General features: G+C 35.2%; 2 protein-coding genes across 4 annotated transcripts; one reads left to right on the top strand and one right to left on the bottom strand.

Moving 5' to 3' along the window:
* The first annotated feature begins 450 nt into the window (after positions 1-450).
* Positions 451-18,062, top strand: LOC306873805 (uncharacterized protein). 3 transcript variants are annotated; one of them, XM_079423292.1, is made up of 14 exons: positions 451-898; positions 996-1,083; positions 1,234-1,312; positions 1,468-2,058; positions 2,314-2,513; positions 3,036-3,132; positions 3,300-3,355; positions 3,568-3,638; positions 4,214-4,370; positions 4,487-4,576; positions 4,662-4,823; positions 5,895-6,040; positions 9,285-9,420; positions 9,788-10,375. In XM_079423292.1, exons 2-14 carry the CDS (start codon positions 1,009-1,011, stop codon positions 9,905-9,907), a joined length of 1,980 nt encoding a protein of 659 aa, XP_079279418.1. In that variant the 5' UTR covers positions 451-898; positions 996-1,008; the 3' UTR covers positions 9,908-10,375. The 3 variants fall into 3 exon arrangements, with proteins under 3 accessions (XP_079279418.1, XP_079279419.1, XP_079279417.1); XM_079423291.1 differs by having other exon boundaries at positions 486-898; positions 1,465-2,058; XM_079423293.1 differs by lacking the exons at positions 5,895-6,040; positions 9,285-9,420; positions 9,788-10,375 and adding an exon at positions 17,821-18,062 and having other exon boundaries at positions 460-898.
* Positions 13,413-14,537, bottom strand: LOC306873736 (neuropeptide Y receptor type 2-like; the record flags this gene model as incomplete). The annotated part of the gene is made up of 1 exon (XM_079423221.1): positions 13,413-14,537. One exon carries the CDS (start codon positions 14,535-14,537, stop codon positions 13,413-13,415), a length of 1,125 nt encoding a protein of 374 aa, XP_079279347.1.
* Positions 18,063-21,393: the final 3,331 nt, after the last annotated feature.

The following is a 21,393-nucleotide window of genomic DNA, read 5'->3' on the forward strand; positions in this document are numbered from 1 at the left end:
TTATTATTTCTTATAATTAATAGAATACTGTCTGTAGTAATTTGGAAAATATGATGTTCCAAAGGAATTATTATTTTTGTTTTGTTTCATGAGTAAACCAACTAAATGTTTATTTAGTTGTTAATAACCCTATGTTCATGGGTGAATTAAAGGAAGGTTTTGCGTAACGTAAGAAACGAGATACCCGTTGTGCTGTTGAGAACAAAATAAAGCTTGCTATGTTGGTTGGAACAGCCATCACGTCTCCGTCTGATTTTTGTGCGAGGAACAAGTTATCACACTAAGAAGTTTTAAGACTAAATAATAAGAATTCACATTGATCACTGTGTTAAAAATTCAAGTAGGGCTCGCTGCAGATGGGGTGGGTTTAGAGAGGGCGTGGAGATGGGTCTATGGGTTTAGGTATATGTAAGGTGGGAGGAGTTGGATCTGGATACAACCACGCCCCTTAATCTTGTGGGCTGCAGTGAGATGCTTCTCTAAAAATGTGCAAAAGTTGTTTATTATGATTTACCACGAAACAGGACAGGCATGAATAATCGAATTTTCAGAACACCAGAACCATATTACATAACTTTTCTGTTAAGCGCCCTTTGTTCTCCTAGGGAGTTTCGGTAACTCACAGAGATGGAGATGAGCTGTGTGTGATCCAAAGTGTTCTACATCTGTCTTGAACTGGAGCTGTTCTGTTTTTATAAACTGGTAAAGCTTAGGGCATTCAATGTAAAAGGCGTTTGCCATAGTATGCTACAGCAAGCAACGTCACCACGCCAAGCCATCTTCATAGTAGGATTTGTACGTTCTTTATTCTGAAGTTGCTTTGGTAACTCGTGTAAACAAATGGCGTCCAAGATGATCTGATCAACGCTTGCTACAGCTCATTTGTTTTGAAGCTACGGTAGGTATTAATCGTCTGAACGTTTGATGGGCAAATGATAAGTTACATCTAAAACGAGCATGTTTGTTTATATAATACATTATCATATTTTAAACAGTCTGTTCGATGAGATGGATGACGAGCCTTTTTCTACAACGCTTGCATACACGAAAAGCCCGAAAGCATCCAGAAGAACAACTTTTCAGGTATTAGTGTCAAATCATTAGTTAAAAAAATGTCTTTAGTTTGTTGTCAGACACATCAGTTTCTGTCTCAAGTCGTATCTATTCTTTCGAATTGAATGTTTGTAACCGCAGAAATACTGACTATGACACGAGCATGTTGCTGAATTTCAGGATGAGCTAAAGAAAGCTGTGTCTGCTAGAGGCAACAGGCATAGTTACTCTGATGACTTTGACGACGACGATGATGATGGTAGGATTTACAATGCCATGCTTATCATAAATTTGTTCACTGTATTGTGCACTAATGGTGTACTCAAATCTACAGACCTTACCTTGAATCAGTTTGTTTATTTAGCAATGTTTGTAATTCTTATCGTTCTTTACCTTTATATTTGAATTCAGCAGACATACTTAACGAACTCCTTAAGATACAAAAACAGAAGAAAGAGAGATTTAAAGCTGGAAAGGCAAAAGGAAAAATCAACAATTTCAAGCTTTCAGATGATGAAGAGGAAAATGTCAAACCCAAAAAAGTATCTTTTATGAAAACAAGAAGGACCAGCTCACCTGTGCACGTTGATCAGCTGAACGCCACAGGAAGTGCAGATCACCAACCTAGCTCTTTCCATTCCACCCAGTCCAGGAACACTTCTCAAAGTCCAAGCAATTCTTATACTCCAGAGAAAAACCAACAGTCAGATTCCCCTTCTTCCTCTCTGTCTGACAAGTTTCAACCAGAATCCACTTCACTCCAGAAGGATGAAGAGTCAAAATCAGTAACAAAGTTGAGGAAGAGCCTGTCAGAATCTCCACTGCCACTAAACTCTGAGAATAGCCAATGGGAATCCTCCGTCCCTCTTACATCAGATGGCTCACAGTGGGACAGTCCATTGCCATTGCCTTCACAAAAAGATGAGGACAACCAAATGATTGAAGACGGTGAACTACCCATTCCCCAACCTAGAGAGAGAAGAGTTAAACCAAAACTCTCCACAGGTCAGTGCAGTCTTTGCATGTGTGCAATTGTTTAAGGTCTGTGAGCTTTGCAAGGCCAGTTACCAATAATATTACTATTTGCTTTGTATTTATATCTTGAATTTGAATTTTAATGGTTGCTCCCAAATGACTATGTTCTGATTTAAATTATTCACTTCTGAAAGGTTTCCAGAGCTGGGGTTGATTTTTATTCTGTCTAGAAAATCAGCTTAAGAAGTGTCAGAAACTAAAATACACTTTCTTTAATGTAAACAGGTTGTCTTGCTCAAGACATGTCACCCAGACCCAAACCCAGGCAGAGGACAGCAAATATGTGTGACAGTGGTCAGTTAGAAGAGGAGGCACAAGCAGAGACCACTGCCTGCAGCAGAACAGCCACATCCTCTATGTCTATAGCCCTCTCCAACACATTCTCTACTGAGAAGAGTCAAACCTCTACCAATGATAGTGTTCTGGTGAGAATGTCTTAATAGAAGAAAGACAAAAAGTATCAGCAGAAAACCCATTTAAACACTGTAAATGCTAAAACCCAAGCTAAGAGATGTTACTTTTTTTTTATTTTTATTACAAGTATGAATTTAGTGGAGCCATATGTACAGTATTAAAAACAAAGATTTCTTTATTGGCAGCATTTGGCACCAATTGTTTCATGAAGAATATTTAATATCCATGGAAATTTTACATAAAACTTTGCACAAAAGGTGTTTTATAGTGTAAAAGGTTTCTTCAGGTCATTAAAATGTCCTTCACACTAAGAAAACTGTTCACTAAACTGTTCACTAAAAAGTTCTTGGGAAACACAAAATGATTTATCTAGGTGTCGCTGTAAAACCCCTTTTGTTTTTAAGAGTGTAGAATCTGCTGTTATTTTTTTGTGGTAGATAATATCTCCCAACAGAAACAAGCTGATCAATTCTAAATCCAGGAGATGTTTTGAAAGACTCTTGTTTTGTTTTTCAACCTTATGTTAACTACAGGGTCCAGATGAAGACCAGGCCATGTCAGAAAAGTCCAAGACACAATCTTGTTCAACTGCAGAGCAAATGTCTGAGGTTCCAGATACTGTAGGCAGTGGTATGTGTGAAAATTAATTTAGACTGTTTTAATGTTCAGAGATTCTGTAGTAGTGAGACTACATTTTGCTATATTGGTATTGGTCATCTGTGACATGACATCTAATAGTTTAAAGTAAATTATAGTTAAATACTTATTAATAATTTTAAATGTCATTTTCATTCCAGCTGCCTCAGAAGAGAGCAAAGAGAGAAATGACTCAACATCCTTTGAAGAAAAGCATGTAAGTTAAATTAAAAGTGAAAAGTCTTGTTCTTATTTATTATTCTGAAGGATTGTTTTCTAAAATGGCATCTAGTGTCCGCATTAAACAACTTCTGAAACGAGTTACTAAAGGAAGCAGTACCCTACAAAGTAAGGTCAATTGAATGCCATGTCAAATTTAAATGCTAATTTAATTCTTAATTAAATCTGTCTTCACACTTTTCCAATCAGGAGAGTTCCCAGGGTGATCTTGACCACACGTCAACCACACTAAGCCGAATGTCTAGAAAATCAACAGACAGGTTAGTGAATTTGTTTAATACCTCACGCTGTATAAGGCAAAAAGGAAGCAAAGTCTCCCTTCTTTTTTTAAAGTGTAAATTCATTTTCCATTTGATGTTCACACAGCATTTGGATGAGGATGTTACAGCATACTTAAAGGAATAGTTCACAAAGAAAAATGTCATTGTTTACTCATCCTCATGTTGTTCCAAACCCATATAACTTTTGTTCATCTTCGAAACACAATTGAAAATATTTGTTATGAAACCTGAGAGTTCTGAGATTTCCAAAGATTTCTTTAATTTTTGGAAGAACATTACATTAACATACTTTTATTCACACTGGGTCATGAAAATCTCACCATGTTTATGCATTTCTTAACACTTCTGTTAATTATTTTTTCAATCTTGCCTTCTTGGAGGTACATATTTTTAATATAATAAAATAGTTTTTACTTGGTCACTGGTATGCTCATGATTTTAATCATATCTGTTTTTTTATGCTTTAATGAGTAAAACATCACTATTAACTTAAAACTGTAACTCAAATGCATCAAACATCGAAAACTCAAAGAACAATATCTTCTGGACATTAGACCTTCAAGCTCTCGGTCATCCAGTTCCAGAAAATCCAAGAGCTCCTTTACAGCAGAGTCTAAATACCTGGGAACATTGAAGGTTTTGGATCAGAGGACACAGGAGAGCCAACAGGTTCCAGAAGCAGCAGATTCACTAAGAGCTGCTGTGTACCAGGTTAGACTAATCATTTACTGTAATCATAATATTTAAGGAATTAAATCATGTCAAGAGACTGACCTATGATATATTAAGAAGCCCTTTTAATGTATCTAAAATGTGTATCTATAAAGGAATGGCTAAAAAAGAAAGAAGAAACTTTAAAAATAACAAGGAAGGCAAAAAAACAGGAAGAGAAATTAAAAGAGGAGAAGATGCAAGAGGTAAGATAAATCAAATGCTTAACTGAATTCTATAGTAACAACAATCCTGGAATGATTTATTAAATATTTGTCATTTCTCTTCTAGGAAAATCTTGCTAAAATTGCAGATGCAAAGGCCACTTATGATGCCTGGAAAGAGAAAAAAAGTGAAGTCATCAAAAAGAAAGTAAAAGAAAAGCAGGAGACAATCGAGCAACAACAAATGGAAATGGATAAAAAGCAAGAAAAAAAGGAAACCGCAAAACAGGTCAGTATTTTTCATCGGTAATTATTAATTTTGTTTATTGGCAAGAAAAAAGGAAACAGCATGTTTCATTGTTCATTAGAACTTTTTTTTTTCATATTAGAAGCACTGTAAATATTTGACTATATTAAAAAGATATTAGGGATTTGTTATTACTATAATGTTTTGTTTTTGTTTGGTATTTATCCACTGCACATGAGGTCCACAACACTAGAACCGATTTTTTTTATGTTTGTAAATGTGGTTTGCTGTACCGATATTAAACTGCACTGCAGCCTTGTGAACCCTTTACTAAACGCCTTGTGGAACAGACATTTGTGGAGATGTTCAGCTTCTCACTTCTATTTGAACTAGAATCCCCTTGCCACTGTGCCCGTTAAGGCAGAATCCCATCTCTGCTTTAAATCACACCATTACTAAATTGGATATAATAGCAGTATCTTTGGTTTCAATGCATTTTAAATTCAGCATTTTAGCCATTTTCAGAACTGTCATGTCTTTTTCTTCCTGATGTCTGCAGGGGTTTCAGGTCTGCAGTCTTTACGCTTATCATTAGTTTTTCTGTTATGTATAGCTTAGGCGGAAGAAGTATCTGTCCAGAAATACTGGGATATAAGTTGACATGTCTTGTAGTGTGACACACTTCTTATCTTAAACTAAAAATTTTGCTAATGCTTTATTATTTATAACCATCATGCATGCAGGATTCATGACTCCATTGATTATTAATTGAGAGACTGGATTATTTGTACTTCAGTATATCTTTAGTTGGACCTCAGCACTACTGCCACACAATTAAAGTGCATTAAGTACGAATTAGTTGTTCCAATTTAGCAGACTTTAAGTTTACTTTAGCAGTTTAGTATATACCAAAAGTACAGTTGCAGGGTATTTTTTTAAGTGCATAAATATGTACATTTATGTGTAGTATACTTAGCATAAAATAAATTTATTTCAAATACATTTTTGTACATTTTATTTTTGACCAGGGTAGATGCAATATATACTGCTAAATGCAATTTTGGTGCTATCTTTCACATAAATATATCACACTCTAAACATTTCGAAAATCAGGTTTTTGAGATGTGGAAAGAGGAGCATGACAGTATCCTTAAAGACAGAATAAGACAAAAGAAACAGACTGAGAGAAGACAGAAACTAAAGCAGGTCAAAGAGAAAGAAGAGAAGAAGAGGGACTCCATCTCTGCATTCACTGAATGGTAAGAAAGATACATTTTTAATTACAGTGCCATGAAAAGTTTTTTGCCCCTTTCCTGATTAGTTTTTTTTTGCATTTTAATATTACACCAAGATAACCTGAGTAAATACAAAATTCAGTTTTGAAATAATGATTTCATTTATTAAGGGAAAAACAGCTGTCCAAACCTGCCTGGCCCTACGTGAAAAAGTAATTGCCCCCTAAATCTAAAAACTGGTTGTGCCACCCTTTGCAGCAAAAACTGCAATCAAGCGTTTGCGATAACTGGCAATGAGTCTTTCATGTCGCTGTGGAGGAATTTTGACCCACTCTTCTTTACAGAATTGTTTTAATTCAGCCACATTGGAGGGTTTTCGAGCAGGAATGGACTGTTTAAGGTCATGTCACAGCATCTCAATCGGATTTAAGTTCAGACTTTGACTTGGCCACTCCAAAATCTTAATTTTGTATTTCTTGAGCCATTCAGAGATGGACTTGCTGGTGTGTTTGGGATCATTGTCCTGCTGCATAACCCAAGTGCGCTTGAGCTTGAGGTCACAAAGTGACAGTGTTGGGAGTAACGCGTTACAAAAGTAATGCATTACAGTAACTGATTATTTTTTGATGTAACGCAGTAGTGTAAGGCATTGCTACTCAATTTTCAGTAATATTTTACTCGGTACATGTTCAGTAACGCTTGCGTTACAGCACACTTTTAGCCCAAATTTTTTTTTTAATTTAAAGTCGGATCCAACGTTTTTTTACGTCCCTAGGGCCGGGCTTCGGGCCAATATTCACGTCATAGTTCAGACGCAGGCCGGGCCTCGGGCCTGTTTTAGGCTTCTCTTTGTCTTTATATTTTAGACATTCGCCAATTATTGATGAAAAAATTGTCGCGCTGGTGGAAATAACATGAGTCTGTGCTGCCGCGACTGTCAAAAGAGACTCGACGGTGTTTAATGTCCCGCAGCAGCAGCGAGCCATCAGCACAGCTGAAGAGTTATGCCTTCAAATACACACAATAAAGCAGAAGCCCCAGCAAAAGTAATTAATAATTATGAATGTGTCCGGGGGAAATAGTAAGGATTCGTCATCTCCTCGCTAGATGCGCCTTTAGAGAGAAGTGCATCTTCACGTATAACGATTATATTAAAGATTTTTGTTTTAATTTTTATTTATTTCGATAAGTAGCAATTTAAAGCTTTCTTTAGATATATTTATCATGTCTGTAAGGCATGTATTTCGGTTCATTTTTGTTAAGCGCTCCTGTTCAAGATAAAAGCACGACGTTTTGTTGATATTTTGAGTGCACACAAATAAAAGTAGACCCTTTACAGTTCCGAATGATGTATTACTCTTACCTTTATGAGCAAAAATTACGGCGTAAGTTGTTTCCATTGAAAAAAATGCAATTGATTGCGCTGGTGCCTCCATGTCCTGCGCTTTAACTTCCATTCTCCTCACAAACTTCTGGATGCAGCGCACATTTATCTAGGTTTAATGTTTAAACATTGTTATATGCTTGAACTGTTTTAGTATATCTATAGATTTTATTTTAGGCAAGTCGTGATGATTTGAGAAGGCTAAATTGATCAAACATGCCTGCCGGTCTGCCACTGGCAGCTTGGTCATTACTTTTAAGAAAAAAAACTTATTTAATGAACAAAAAATGCTCCAAATGTTTTTCTGAACTTTTGAATTAGTTCTTGAATTAGAACTTGTGAATTACTAAAAACGCAAAACGAAATATAAACACTTTGCCTTTACATACAAAACTGAACAATTTTAATAGCTGAAACATGGGCCGGGCTAGGGCCTAAATTTGAGGCCCGTGCAGAGCTCTAGTACATTTTGTCATTTTAGAATGTTAAGTTCTTCTTCTGTGGTTATTTTGGTGAAAGTAACGCAAAAGTAATACAGGAGTCATGTAACACAATTCTGAGACAGTGATATTGTAAGGTAAGGCATTACTTTTAAATAACAGTAACAAGTAATCTATAATGTATTACAGTTTGGAAGTAACTTGCACAACACTGCAAACTGATGACTGGACATTCTCCTTCAGGATTTTCTGATAGAGTGCAGAATTTATGGTTCCATCAATTATGGCAAGTCGTCCAGGTCCTGAAGCTGCAAAGCAGCCCCAGACCATCACACTACCACCACCATGTTTGACTGTTGGTATGATGTTCTTTTTATGAAATGCTGTGTTGGTCTTACGCCAGATGTAACGGGACACGCACCTTCCAAAAAGTTCAACTTTTGTCGCATCAGTCCACAGAGTATTTGCCCAAAAGTCTTGGGGATAATATAGATATTTTTGGCAAATGTGAGACGAGCCTTTGTGTTCTTTTTGGTCAGCAGTGGCTTTTGCCTTGTAACTCTCCCATGGATGCCATTTTTGCCCTGTCTCTTTCTTATTGTTGAATTGTCTAACTTTAAATGAGGCAAGTGAGGCCTGCAGTTTTTTAGTTGTGGTTCTGGGTTCTTTTATGACCTCCTGAATGAGTCGTCATGGCGCTCTTGGAGTAATTTTGGTAGGCCAGTCACTCTAAGTTCCAAGTTTTCTCCATTTGTGGATAATGGCTCTGACCGTGGTCCGATGGAGTCCCAAAGCCTTAGAAATGGCTTTATAACTCTTTCCAGACGGATACATGTCAACTATTTTGTTTCTCATCTGTTCTTGTATTTCTTTTGATTGCGGCATCATATGTTGCTCTTTAAGCATGCTTTACTTTGTCAGACAGGTTCTATTTAAGTGATTTCTTGATTAAATAGGTCTGGCAGTAAACAGGCTTGTGTTTTGCTAGTGAAATTGAACTCCGCTTTCTAAAATAATGTGGTTAATAACAGTTCTTTCATGATTTAACAGGAGGGGGCAATTAATTTTTCACGTAGGGCCAGGTAGGTTTGGACAGCTTTTTTCCTTTAATAAATGAAATCATCATTTAAAAACTGCATTTTGTATTTACTTGCATTATCTTTGTGTGATATTAAAATTTGTTTGATCTGAATCTTTTAAGTGTGACAAAACTGCAAAAAAAACAGGAAGGGGGCAAAAACCTTTTCAAGGCACTGTATATACATAACACTAATTTATTAATATGTTTTGTTAATTAGCACGTTTAATCATGCTCAATTCACTCAAGCAATTATGTATTGAATTAAATGTGCTCTCTTTGTAATGCCTCAGGTTACAGACTGACATTAATAACTGTGCTGTTGTGCAGAACTTGACTTTCCGTTAATTGCTTTACATATTACAGGAGTGACCAAAAGAATGATGTTATTGAAGACAAGATAAGGGCAGAACGCAGGAAGGAGAAGATAAAGGAAGTGGAGGAGAAATATGAAAAGGAGGAAAAAGAAAAAATGGCCTTGGAGATGTATGAGAAATGGCTGGTATGTTACAGCAAATTTCTGTACTAGTTAATGAATAGACAACCTGCCTTGAAGTTTACATGCTATTTCTCAATCACATGTATCAATCAGCTCTGTAAAAAGAGATTTAGAAAATACATATCCATGACATTGCTGTTTATGCTTAAGAAGAAGTTGCTCTTCTTAAACTAAAAGATCAAAATAACCAAATCACATGTCAAAGGTCATTTGCCAATTAATTGTTGTCATTATACAGATTATAATTATTATAACATGTATGAGACATACATGTTTTTAAAATGCATTAGTTTTCAATGAACATATTGTGAACAAAATCTTTTGATTGTTTGATTATTGAATTTATATTGTCCTGGTCATTTTATTACAGAAAAGAAAAGAGTTTCAACAAAAAAGAGAGAGAAAAGAAAAGAGGATACAGGCTATTCTTCAAGATGAGCCCCCTCCACCCTGGAGCCCACCAAATAAAACTATCCCATTTGGAAAATGAGCGTTATTTAATTTTTATTTGTAACCTGTTCTTTGACATTTGATATAACTACATTTCAGAAAGAATCAAACCATAAATAAATCAAAATTCCCTTAACCCTATCAAGCCTATACTGTATTATATTTGATATGCAAATTTCTAAGGCCTTTAAATTACCAACATGATAAAAACTTTACTGAAAAACATGTTGTACACAATATTCTATGTGCCTTCGGTCATCTGATTGATAATTGTTATTTTAAAGCAAGTTTTAAGGCTATTTACTATAATTCTAAAAATGTACCCCTTTATCAAATTTCATAAAGTGAACATAAGAATAACTATTATATTGTTAGTAATATTTTAATATGAACACTTACTGGACTGAAGTAACTTAGGTTTATTTGTTAGTCCATACATCTTCTTTTTTTATATATATTTTATTGTTTGTTCTGATGATAAACTCCGATAAAACATATCTTGTTCATCATCGTCGTCTCGTATTACTCTCCAACAGTTTTTTTTATTTATTTTTGCTTTGAATTATGCAGGGTCCCTATACTTTGCTTAAGTGATCTTTTTAAAGGTAATCACCTTCACATATCAAGTGTAGCGTTAGTTCTGGCAGGTCACGTTAGTCAAGCTTGCATCAGCTGACTCTCAGCTGACCCCCATCTACCTATAGGAATACGACACCTATCTAAGCATCCATATATAAGGTATGTCAGTATTATCAGCAGTTTTCGCATTGCTCAATAGCTAATTACCCTCCTCCATCCTCGACGACTCCTGTCAGTCAGGATCCAGCCTTCTGATTTTCTTTTGAATCAGACTAATTCAAAAATGTGTACATACAATTAACTGAACTTTAACAATATCTGCAATACTTTTGTTGGTTCTGTTCTGTTTACCCTGGGCGGTTATCGCTGCTCTCCCTGCTCTCATCCATGCTAGGCCGCATGGATGCGCAGGGAGTTCTTGCCCAGAACAGAACCATACCGCCAATCCAAACTGTGTGCTAATTGTCAATCATCTTTGACGATAGTGGTCCTGACAGAAATGGTGCTATAATGTTTAGACAACTCATGGGTTCATCTAGGAACAAACCAGCACCTTTTGCCCTACCAATCAACATCAAGCTATTGTAGAGAGTATAGTATAATAACCTTTATTTATCCCTGTAAGGGGAAATTGCAGTTGTGCAGCAGCAGCAAGGTCCTTAAAGGAATAGTTCAAACAAAAATGAAAATTTGATAATTTATAATGTAGACAAGTTAATTTCTTCATCAGAACAGACTTGGAGAAATGTAGCATTACATCACTTGCTTACCAATGGATCCTCTGCAGTGAATGGGTGCCATCAGAAAGAGCTGATAAAAAATCACCCACTAAACCCCTCCAGTCCATCAATTAGTCCATTATCCAGTCTTGTGAAATTAAATGTATTGTAAGAAACAAATCCATCATTAAGGAGTTTTAACTTTAAGTTGTTGATTATGCCCAAAATACAAGTCCTCTATCCATAATAACATTTTCCTCTAGTAAAGACCATTCCCTATTTTTTTCTCACACCAAAATCCATCAACATTTTGGATTTCACTTCATGGGGTGTTAATTGATGGACTGCAGTTGTGTGGAATACTTGTGGATTATTGTTATGCTTTTATCAGCTCTCTTTGATTGCATTCATTCACTGCAGAGGATCCACTAGTGAGCAAATAATGTAAGGCTAAATTTCTCTGAATTTGTTCTGATAAAGAAACAAACTCATCTACATCTTGGATGGCCTAAAGGTTTTTCAGCAAATTTCTTTTTTTGTGAGCTATTGTTTTAACATTAGAGCAAAATTTGCCATCCACAGAAAAGTACTGTTAAGCTTATATTCTTATTATTTAACCCATTGTTAAATAATTGTTAAATAGGTTAATAGGCTTATTATTAAACTTGCAATTTTATTATGTTTATTATGCAATAAGAGCAAATCAGCAATGGATGACTATGAGATGGCACCATTGGTAATGCACATGAAGCTTTAAGGCTGAAAGCCATCTGCTTGAAATAAAATCCCTAATGCAGCAAGATGTCTATAGATAAATCATTTTGTGCAGAGACAGGAATTCAATATTAAATTGTAGATATAATAGGAGTGGCTTTTGGGACATTCAAAGACAGACAGGGCAGTAATTGACAGAATCAATACTCTGAGACCCTCTTATTCTATTTTTATGTTGTCCCCTTGTGCTCAGTAATTATTGATCGGTCTGCTCCTGTCAGTTGATTGATCTTTCATGGGCCAGTGGCTATCAGAATTAGGATGTGGGTCTTGATGGATTAAATTACATTTGTAAACCATATTTCTTGATTGTTTTATAGTCTGTAGGCTTGTTTGGTGGGCAAAAAATCACAATCCCTTTCTATATTACAACAAAAGGCTGATTCATAATGCAATCATTTGGTCATCTTATAATGAAGAGCTCAGTAATATGAAACATGAATATCCATAACAAAAAAGTTGAGACAACTGCCCACCAGACAGACTTGTTGCTGTTTATGAGAATATTTTGTTTTAAGAGTATTCCATTTGAAAAAGAAAACACTTCACCCTTGGAATCGAAATGGTTCCGTATTATTTCATCGCTTGTGAGAGCTCTTATTGTGAACAATGTGAAGTATTAGAGGCCAAGTAACCTAATTACCTGCGAGACATGAGGTGTCTGAAACCGAAAGCAGCTGGCTTGCTGCCTCGCTGCTCAATAAAATTGTTGATTCACACACAGCATTTTTGTATAAACCTCTTATACTTTTGCTAAACTTGTTTCAGACGAACTGTAAAGGCACCAATATATTAAATTCAAGTGAGTTTTAGAAAAAAACACTTTGACTACAGACAAATTAAATCAGTTTTACTGCACTGTTATCTTTTGGTGGTCTGTTGAATCCATTTTTATTTTAGTAAAATTGAGATATTATACGTTTTTAGATTTTATTTTAGTATTTTTCATTAAAATTTTAGTTTTAGCAAATTTGATGAGTATTTTTGTCATTTTATTTGCTTTTTATATGCCCTTAAACTGTATTATTTATTGTTGTTTTATTTATTTATTTTTCAGTTTTAATTTGAGTTATTTTAGTACATTAAATGAAAATGCTTTGTTTTTATTTCAAGTAATTAAAATGTTTGAATCACATGCACAAGATGAGTGATTTATATACCTTTTTAATTAACTATTTTCCATAAAATAACATTTATTTTCACAGGAAACAAACACTGGAATATATTCAACATGAGATCCCTCACTTACTCTTTTTACAGATAATATAAAACCAAATACATATTACATTATAACAAACAAAAAAAACTATGTTCCATACTAAATAAGTGTTTAGTCACAAAGTCACCACAAATATCTCATAAATTTGTCAAATATCAGACAATTTGAGTGTTCAGTCTTTAGATTTACTTACAATGCTTCTTTACAGTAGACTTTTTGGATTTTGTTCACATTTTGTAAAAAGCAAACAGCCTTCACAGCATCGTGTTTTCTTGTGTGAAGGCCACACTGATTGTACTTTGCTTATTGCGTGTACATTTCTCCCTTACTGTCTCACTGCTACAAACCCGTCTCATTCCATTGTTTAACCATCCACACTTGAACACAGCCATAAAAGATCTTCTATAGTTCCTGTTCATCCAGCCATAGAGGATGGGATTGGCAAACGTGGAGCACATGGCCACAATATGGAAAGCCGTATAGAGCAATTTGAAGTCTTTCATTTCCAATGTACTACTATCAATATCCACAGCAAGCTGAAAAGCGTGAAAGGGTAGCCAGCTAACGGTGAAGACCACAACTACAGCAACCAGCATTTTTGTCGTTTTCTGTCGCCGTTGATGACGGTCGCTACGGCCACCGCCAGGGCTGACGTGATTTCTTAGCTTGTTCCAGATCCGAGTGTATGCAAATGAAATGATTGACAATGGCAGGCCGTACTGTAGAAAAAACATGGCGATGCTGTAGATGGTCCCATCCGCACTACTTCCAGGCCACTTCTCAGCGCAACCTTGAATTGTCTGGTCAGGCGTCAAGTCAAAGGTCACGTATTCACGAAAGATAGCTAGAGGACTGGCAAGGATTGCGCTTGCCACCCATGTGATCACGATGACGACTATGCACATGTCTTTTGACATCTTGGTTTCCATGTGGTAGACAATGCTGCGGTATCTGTCCAGAGCTATAACGTTGAGTGTGATGGTCGAAATGTGGACCGCTAAGCCTTGTGCGTACGGCAACAGGTAGCACATCACCTGTCCGAATTTCCACTCTCCATAGAGCGTGTACATCAAAGTAAAAGGCAAACACAATGTGTTGACCAACAAATCTGCTACAGCCAAATTGACAATGAAATAGTTAGTCACTGTGTGTAAATTTCTAAACTTGTACACAACATATATGACCAAGGAGTTCCCGGTCACGCCAAAGACGATGATGATGCTGTAAGCCAAAATCAAGATCACTTGAACACCCACAAGTTTTGTACTGTCTTCCAGACCGTCTAGTAAGACACCCTCAACTTGGATAGTGGCTGGTGTAGAAAAGTTTGCAGACTGAATTTCGTCTTCAGATATGCTCATTTCAGTTCTTATATCCATTTTTAGCATTCGTTCACTTAAGTCAATTACTCTGGAAAAAAAAGAGTAAAGTGAAAATGAAAAATTAGGCGAATTAAAAATATATATTGTATTCAAAACAGAAAATTAATTAGAGTAGAGTAGGGAAAAACACCCCATGGGCCCCCCCCCCCCCCCCCCCCCCCCCTCACTGTTTTTCCCAAAATAACCTCAAGATAAAGTCAAAATAAATTTTTATTGTTACTATTGTTACTATTTATTGTTGTTTTGTAGAACATCACAGTTATATATGATATGAGAACAGTAAGGCCTGTAGATAGAGAGTACGTGTTATTTAATAAAATATAAATATAAAATTTAATACAAAAATAAATATATTTTCAAAATGACATGGTTTTTTTCTCAATCATAGTGTGTGGGGTAAAACGCCTGCCCCCAGAGGGCAATTATTCTGTTCTGAACATCAAATCCTTTGTTTTTCCATCAAATGTACCCCAACTAGTTGGTTAAATAAAAATATTTGGACTTTATATTTAAAAATGACCTCAAGTTAGCATCAGGTAACTAGTTAGCCAGTTATAATCAATTTTTTTTTTTTTTTCAAATAGACTATTATAATTTTGTAATTCATAATTTTTGATTATTATTTTTTATTATAAGCTAAAACTGCCCGTACTCACATTTGATGCATATATAAACGTTCATTCATGTTTTATATTAATAAATGAGTGTGCACTTATTATCTATAGTATATGATTATTTGCATATGTAAGTTTGCAGGTATTGTCACTAATAACATGCGGCAATAAATTATAGCTATATATAAAAAAAGAAAAGAAACAACTGGATTGATCAAAAGAAAGAAAGAAAGAAAGAAAGAAAGAAAGAAAGAAAGAAAGAAAGAAAGAAAATGAATTTAGGAAGGAAATTGAATTTCAATTGATTTTTTGAAAAGAGTAAGTCCTTAAGGTGTCTTACCTTCAAGTTGTCAAGTTTCATGCAATATGAGCTCACGTACGTATCTTGCAGAAGATAAAAAATAGACAGAATCCATATCAAATTTATCACGACAGTCGTCAAGAAGTGTCAGTAACACGAGTCAGAATGAATTCGATGCACAGAAGGAAAAGGATCGCTTCCCTGAGCGTCTGCTGGGAGTCTACAGGCTGCCTCTACATGATCTGTATGTGAGCAAATCCAGCTGTGCTAGCGAGATTGTTGATTGACATCCGACTTCATAATGAGCCACAGTTTGCTTTACAATTACAGCTATAATATAAGCTTAATGCTAACAGATCAGAGGTTATGGATATGTCATTATGTTAATTAATATTTCATATAAAAAAAGTCTATGAAAGGTTCTTGACATTCAAATTTTAGCCTACATTTAAGTACTAGTATAGCCTATATAATTTATGCTAATAATGTTTTCTAATGTTAATTAAAGTTATTACAAAGTGTTAAGTGTTTTAAGATCATTTACTGACATGAAAATAACTCAATTATCACTTTCCTTTTCTGATATCTGCAACAAATTACAGTTGATTTACTCATGAATAATTTAATGTCATTCACATGTTTGCTCAGCTCTTTGTTTCACATTGTCATTTTACATAGCCTATGGCACAGGTACAAAGAGGTTTCAAATGTAAGGAAATGTAATCATAAAGACAAAAGTGCAATTGTCTGTCCTCCTGATCCACATTAGGTAGACATGGATGTATGACGTCAACTATCATGATAAGAATCTCCCAATTTTGTTGTCAGACCTTCAATTAAATGTATGCACTACCCTTAGCAATAGTCCTTTGTGTTTTGCTGCTGTAGGTCATAAGATCTGATCTTGTCTGTTGTCAAGTGATGATGGCATCATGTCTTAGTATTTTATAATTATTCTCTCATATAACACTAGGCCTGTTTCATCTGATGGAATACAGCTATGTTAGCATAATGTATTCATTATCTTGAGATTAATTAGTATGAATATACAGTATTCAGTTTTCAAATCAGGGACCTGAAAGTTTTCATCATTAATAGATGTAACCGGCTGGCCACTATTAAGAAACAGAAATGCAAGAACCTCAAAATTTTAGTCCATTAGGTTTTGTTTTTAAGTCAGACAGCAATTATGATATACTTTCGCAGGACGACTTTTAGGAACCAGACTGCTGCTTGCAATAATTCAATTTAAAAATTCACAAACTGCCAGAGCATTAATATTCTCAACCATGCAGAACTGCACTGAGACTATAAATGCATTCTTGTCTTGCTCTCAAGTTAAACATCACAGCATTAAATGATCCTGAGTGATTTATAGCATTTTCCAGTTCCTGTCCACCATTGCGTACACTTTGAGGAAGGTGCCCTCTGGTTTTAAATTAGTTTTGCTGTGCTTCATTAAGGATATTGATTAAAGATAAAGTCAACATGGTCTGCTGTTTGCAACCCAGAGCAAATTACTCGTGGTTTAAGAATAATTTAGTTTTTTCCTCTCTTTGGTATAATGTGCACCAATCAATTGTTCACAATAAGACAAAAAATAAGAAAAAGGTGATCATTTGCGAAAAAAAAGTCATCCTTTACTCACCTCATGTTGTTCTAAACCCACATGACAATTGTATGACAAACTTTGTTATGTTTAATTGAATATGCTACTTCCTGATTCTTTGTAATGTTTGTGGAGTTTACTAGCAATTTCTGAGTGAAAAATATTTCTATAACAAATGTTTTATATGTTTATAAATACAATTATAAAATGCCTTATAAATCTTTTCAGAAATGTGAAATAAATTTCATTTTGGGGCCATCCATAAAAAATAAACAGCTAAAAAAATAAAGAAATAAAAGAAACATCATTTGGAAGAGCAGAATATGTGCTTTTTGTGCATTTTATGTTACCATTGTGGATAATGAAAGACCATGTGGGAAAATCATAGTGATTTATATTCTTGAATATTCTTGGCACAGCATTACCAAACTACAGCATGTTATTAGTAACTGCAGGAACAACTGTTTAAACAACCTTCTCCTTCAGTAGCATATGAAAACCCCTATTTTTGACCTGTGGAATGTGTTTTCTTCTATTTTCTTTTTATATGTTGTTGAATCAATAATTGCAGTTTGGTTGCCATGACACATTTGGGTAGAAAAAAGAATTAGAAGAAATGATCTATATACATTATGATATCTAAATCCTCCTAAATCTCAGTGCAATAGCTTTTTGATTGAACTGAGCTGGCAGCATTAGTCACTTACTGACTGTGTGATTAATTGGTATTGATTTTCATTTCATTCTCTTCCACAGGGAGACTGAGGTAAATGTCCAGCCAGGCAAATAGGCTTAAATAGAAGCAGCAGCACAACAACACTACAGAGAACACAAGGACAGAAATAACCATCTCCCTGAAGCGCTGTTTCTGATGTTGATCCTGTGATCCATTGTGCTGTCAACTGTTTTACTTTACAGTAAAAACGCTATAGTATACACTATAAATAGATTATACATATGTATTGTTGTCAAATTTAGAATAAAAATGATAACTTCTTAAAGAAATTATTTTTTATTCATTTTATTTATTAGTAAGATGTTGTCCAAATTTGCTCTAACTTTGAGGTCTTTTCATTTTGCAGTTTTAAAGTGTTAAGAGAGATGCATGTTGACGATGTTATTTTATCAAAGCAGCTTTTTTTATCTAGAATGTAGCATAACAATTTTGTTTATTTCAATATGACATTCATGGCCTCATACTTTGAGATATTTGCAAGGTTTCACTCACATGTAAAAACAAAGGAAGCTGATTTATTGGCTCTGTTAAAAAGGTATGCTCAGCGTCATTTCATACTCAACTTAAACAACTTGCTTGTTGCAAGTGCAACAATCTTCTTAATTCAAAGGTGAAATAGTACTTGTCTGCTCAATTAATCTAAAAATAACTGAAGGATGCCTGAATTATGCAAACAAACAAGCCTGAATAGTTCCTTAAACTACTCAAGTGGATGCAGTAAGAATGTTCCCTAAGTAATTACCCCCTGCACTGAACTGGAGCCAGACTGTGTAGGACACTAGCTAATGTAAATGCTGTCTGCAGCATCTTTCCATTAATTATTAATCATCATTATCCCCATTACTGTTCTCTTTGACTACATTATGGCACTCAGGACCATCCAAATATTACTAAATGTTTCATTGTAATCCATAATTGCTGAATAGAATTAGTATGGACTGTCCTTAAAATACCTAGTCCTTAACGTTGCATATGCATTACACTGAATTTGTTATCTTGCATATGAAGCTTTTAGAAATGAGATAAATAAATAATACACATTTCAATACATCATATATGAATAGTCATGGCCAAAAATATCGGCACCCTTAGTAAATCTGATCAAAGAAGGCTGTGAAAATGAATCTGCATTGTTAATCCTTTTGATCTTTTATTTAAAAAATTCGCAAAAATCTTTTAATTGGATCATAAGAATTTTAAATGGGGGAAATATCATTATGAAATAATTGTTTTTCTCTAATACACATTGGCCACAATTAACAGCACCCTTTTCTTCAATACTTTTTTAAACCTCCATTTGCCAGTTTAACAGCTCTAAATTTTCTCCTATAATGCCTGATGAGGTTAGAGAACACCTGACAAGAGATCAGAGACCATTCCTTCATCCAGAATCGCTCCAGACCTTTTAGATTCCCAGCTCCATGACGGTGCTTTTTCTCTTCAATTCACCCCACTCATTTTCTACAGGGTTCAGGTCAGAGGATTGGAATGGCCATAGCAGAAGCTTGGTTTTGTGCTCAATGACCCATTTTTGTGTTGTTTTTGAGGTTACGTGTCGTTGGGGAATCCTGGAGTGTGACGTATGAGGGGAACCCCAGTATTACAGCACAGCATCACACAAGCCATGATACAAAGTTACAGAAACTAAGCAACCGAAAGCAGTAGGCCTATATGTCTTCCTCAGATGTAATTTTAGTTCTGTATTTTAGCGTTGGGTAAAAGAGCATTATAATCTCCTTTGTGGTATAAAGCTGCTTGCATGTAGGCTACGGGAAACAGCAAAGATGTTGAATTAAACATACACACAATCAGCATTTACACGTTTATACTGGCCCTGATAATCAAAACTTCTACTTAACGCTTACTCCATTTCTGCAAAACAGTTTTTGTAAACGAATGACTTGATACACATATGGCCTTCATCAACAGCCGCTTGTACCACCTGCTGGTGAGCGGCTGACATCAGCTGGAGATCATGCATCAGTGCTCTACTGCTATTCCTGCGGTTCCAAGATGATCACCGCTGAATTTTCTGCCGAATTTTAACCTCTAAATTTGTGGCAGCGAATTTGGAAAGTGAAATAAAATGACCGAAATCTGCCTGTCGAATATTATGCATCGTATTTTTAAACAGATTTAATATTTTTGAAGTGAATTCTGCAAGGTGAATATGAATTATTGAATTTTTAATAAAGAAAATCTGTGTGAAATATTTTTAATTGCAATATTCACAGCTTAAATAAACAACTATTTTAAATTTCAGGACCTAAAAATGCAAGCCCTGGAAATACAAGGCATTAAAATGCAAGCCGTCACCTTGGAATTATAAGGTTCTATCTGAATTCTGAGCAATATTGAGATATTGAGCTTCAAAGGTTTTGCATTCCATAGACTTCTGTAGATAGAACCCATTTTGTTTTTAAAAAAAGGCCCAAAATGTACACAGCTTACAAAAGAAACATCACATAATATAAATAAGTTGTCACAGAATAAGAATATGCGAATAATTCCATTTTGATAAAAATGTCAGATAGAACCTTATAATTCTAAGGCGACGAAGCACTGTTAATTGCAATGCATCTTCTTTTCTTTTTTTTCGATTTGTGGAATTCAGCATGCTTTATGTTTCAAAAACTATTGTCATTATTTTTTATTTTTATTAAAATAAAAAATATATTATTTTTATTATTTACTTCCATAGATCCTGAGACTATTTTCTGCAATTCTCCAGCTGTAGTCCTTGGAGAGTCTTTAGCCACTCAAACTCTACTCCTCACCGTGCATTAGGACGATACAGACACACGTTCTCTTCCAGGCAGTTGTGTAACATTTTATGTTGATTGGAAATTCTTAATTATTGCCTTGATGGTGGAAATGGGAATTTTCACCGCTCTAGCTCTTTTCTGAAAGCCACTTCACTAATTAGTGAAGCTCAGTTGTCTTTTACTGCACATGAGAAATATATTATTTGGTTTTTCTCATTATGATGGATGATTAAGGGAATTTGGGCTTTGTTTTTCTCCTATTTATATTTCTGTGAAACAGGAAGCCATGGCTGGATAATTTCATGTTTACAATCATCCTGGAGTGCTCAAAATTGTGAATATGAATGGGAATGTACTTCAGAGATATTTTACTCATAAGAATTTATAGTGCCAATAATTATGTCCAATGTGCATTTGAGAAAAACATTTATTTCATAATGATTTATGAAATAAATCATACGATCTAAGATGGCACCGCACATGGCAGCTACAGTGCTTAGCTCTTCAGTGTTTGTACTGTTTTTGTTAGTTTTTTCTGTTTTTTGTTTCTCAAGCACGATCAGTTTTACCAGGGATGAACTGCTGAACATTCGGCAGAACACACCACAAATTCTTTTACCGGATTTCGATTATTCGGACGTTTTGCTGGACATTGTAGTTGGCGGAGCTGCGGCGCTCTTCAGACGCTTCAGGACGCGCAGAACGGGGGACGGGGGACGCGAACCGGCGCGCTCGTGAAGCTTTGTCAGCACGGATTTAGAATGCAGTTGCCTTGCATCCATCTGGCGAATCTCCGCTCTCTACCCAACAAAACGGATGAACTCCTTC

This window comes from Barbus barbus (assembly GCF_936440315.1).
Source record: "Barbus barbus genome assembly, chromosome: 8".
Classification (NCBI taxonomy): domain Eukaryota; kingdom Metazoa; phylum Chordata; class Actinopteri; order Cypriniformes; family Cyprinidae; genus Barbus; species Barbus barbus.